This window comes from Aureococcus anophagefferens (genome assembly GCF_000186865.1).
Source record: "Aureococcus anophagefferens unplaced genomic scaffold AURANscaffold_88, whole genome shotgun sequence".
Taxonomy (NCBI): domain Eukaryota; class Pelagophyceae; order Pelagomonadales; family Pelagomonadaceae; genus Aureococcus; species Aureococcus anophagefferens.
This window is the reverse complement of record NW_008705638.1, coordinates 36,843-37,925: the sequence shown is the minus strand read 5'-3', so window position 1 is coordinate 37,925 and position 1,083 is coordinate 36,843. Positions and strand designations below refer to the sequence as shown.

The following is a 1,083-nucleotide window of genomic DNA, read 5'->3' as shown; positions in this document are numbered from 1 at the left end:
CGGCCGTCGCGACGAGCGCGAGCCGCGCGAGCCGCTCGCGCCGCGACCGCTCGGCGAAGTCGAAGGTCGCCCAGAGGGGGCTCCCGACGCAGGCGAGGAAGGGCGTGCTCAGCGCGAACCAGGGGTAGTCGACCCACGCCCAGTTGCCCCGGTTCGCCTCGACGACGGTCGTCACGCTGTCGTAGAAGCAGCGCGCGAACGCGACGTCGTCGACGGCGAAGGGGCCGCTCGACGCCATCTCCTCCGCGAACTCGAAGCACACGAGCGCCTGCGTCTCCTCGTAGAACTGGCGCGAGGGGCCGCCGTGGGACGCGTCGGAGTCGTCGCCGTCGGACGCCTCGGACGCCTCCGAGGCGGCGGACGCGTCGGACGCTTCCGAGGCGGCGGACGCGTCGGAGACTTCGGAGCCTTCCATCGACGACCACGACCGCGTGCGAGCGCCCAACGTCGTCCGATCGGAGTCGTCGGACGGCGCTCCGGGCGCGCGGAGCGAAAACGGGGGAAAAGGCCGGACATCGGCGGAATATCCGACGTCGGCGGGAGATTCGGCCTCGGAGTCGTCCGACGACGAGCCGGAGCCGTCGACGAGGGACCCCGCGCCTTCCGACGCCGTCTCCCAGGCCGACGACGACGACGACGCGCTCACGAGGTCCGGGGTCGAGTCGTCGTCGTCGGACGCGAGGCCCTCGAAGCGATTGGCGATCTGACCCTCGCTCGAATCATCGCTGTGCTGCGACGACATCGCAGGCGCGACAAATTTGACTGCCGGCGGCGAGCCCTCCACAATTGCACAATAGATCTATTTCTCAGCTCACCCGATGGCGATCGCCACAGTCGCCGCCCACAGGCTACCCAGGCGTCTACCCACGGTCCGGTGAGCCTCCAAGACCTCAGGGACTTCGATTCCCGGGCCGACCACTTTGTAGAAAAAAGCATAAATAAAGGTCACAGCTCGCCGCGCGGCGAAGCGCGCCACTCGTAGGTCGCGGCGACGGGGTAGTGGTCCGACGCGAAGGGCCCGCCCGCCGCGCGGCGCCGCTTGTCGTCGGTGATGACGCGCGCCCGCGCCACGGCGCCGTCCTC

The 1,083-nt window shown here is 69.8% G+C and overlaps 1 protein-coding gene across 1 annotated transcript in view; it reads right to left on the bottom strand.

Moving 5' to 3' along the window:
- Nucleotides 1–13: 13 nt before the first annotated feature.
- AURANDRAFT_68301 (hypothetical protein) overlaps nucleotides 14–1,083 on the bottom strand; it is a gene marked incomplete at both ends in the record, with an annotated part of 8,688 nt that continues 7,618 nt past the window's right edge. The window contains one exon of the mRNA XM_009043948.1: nucleotides 14–730. Coding sequence (XP_009042196.1) covers nucleotides 14–730 — 717 coding nt within the window. The remainder of the gene's footprint in view (nucleotides 731–1,083) is intronic.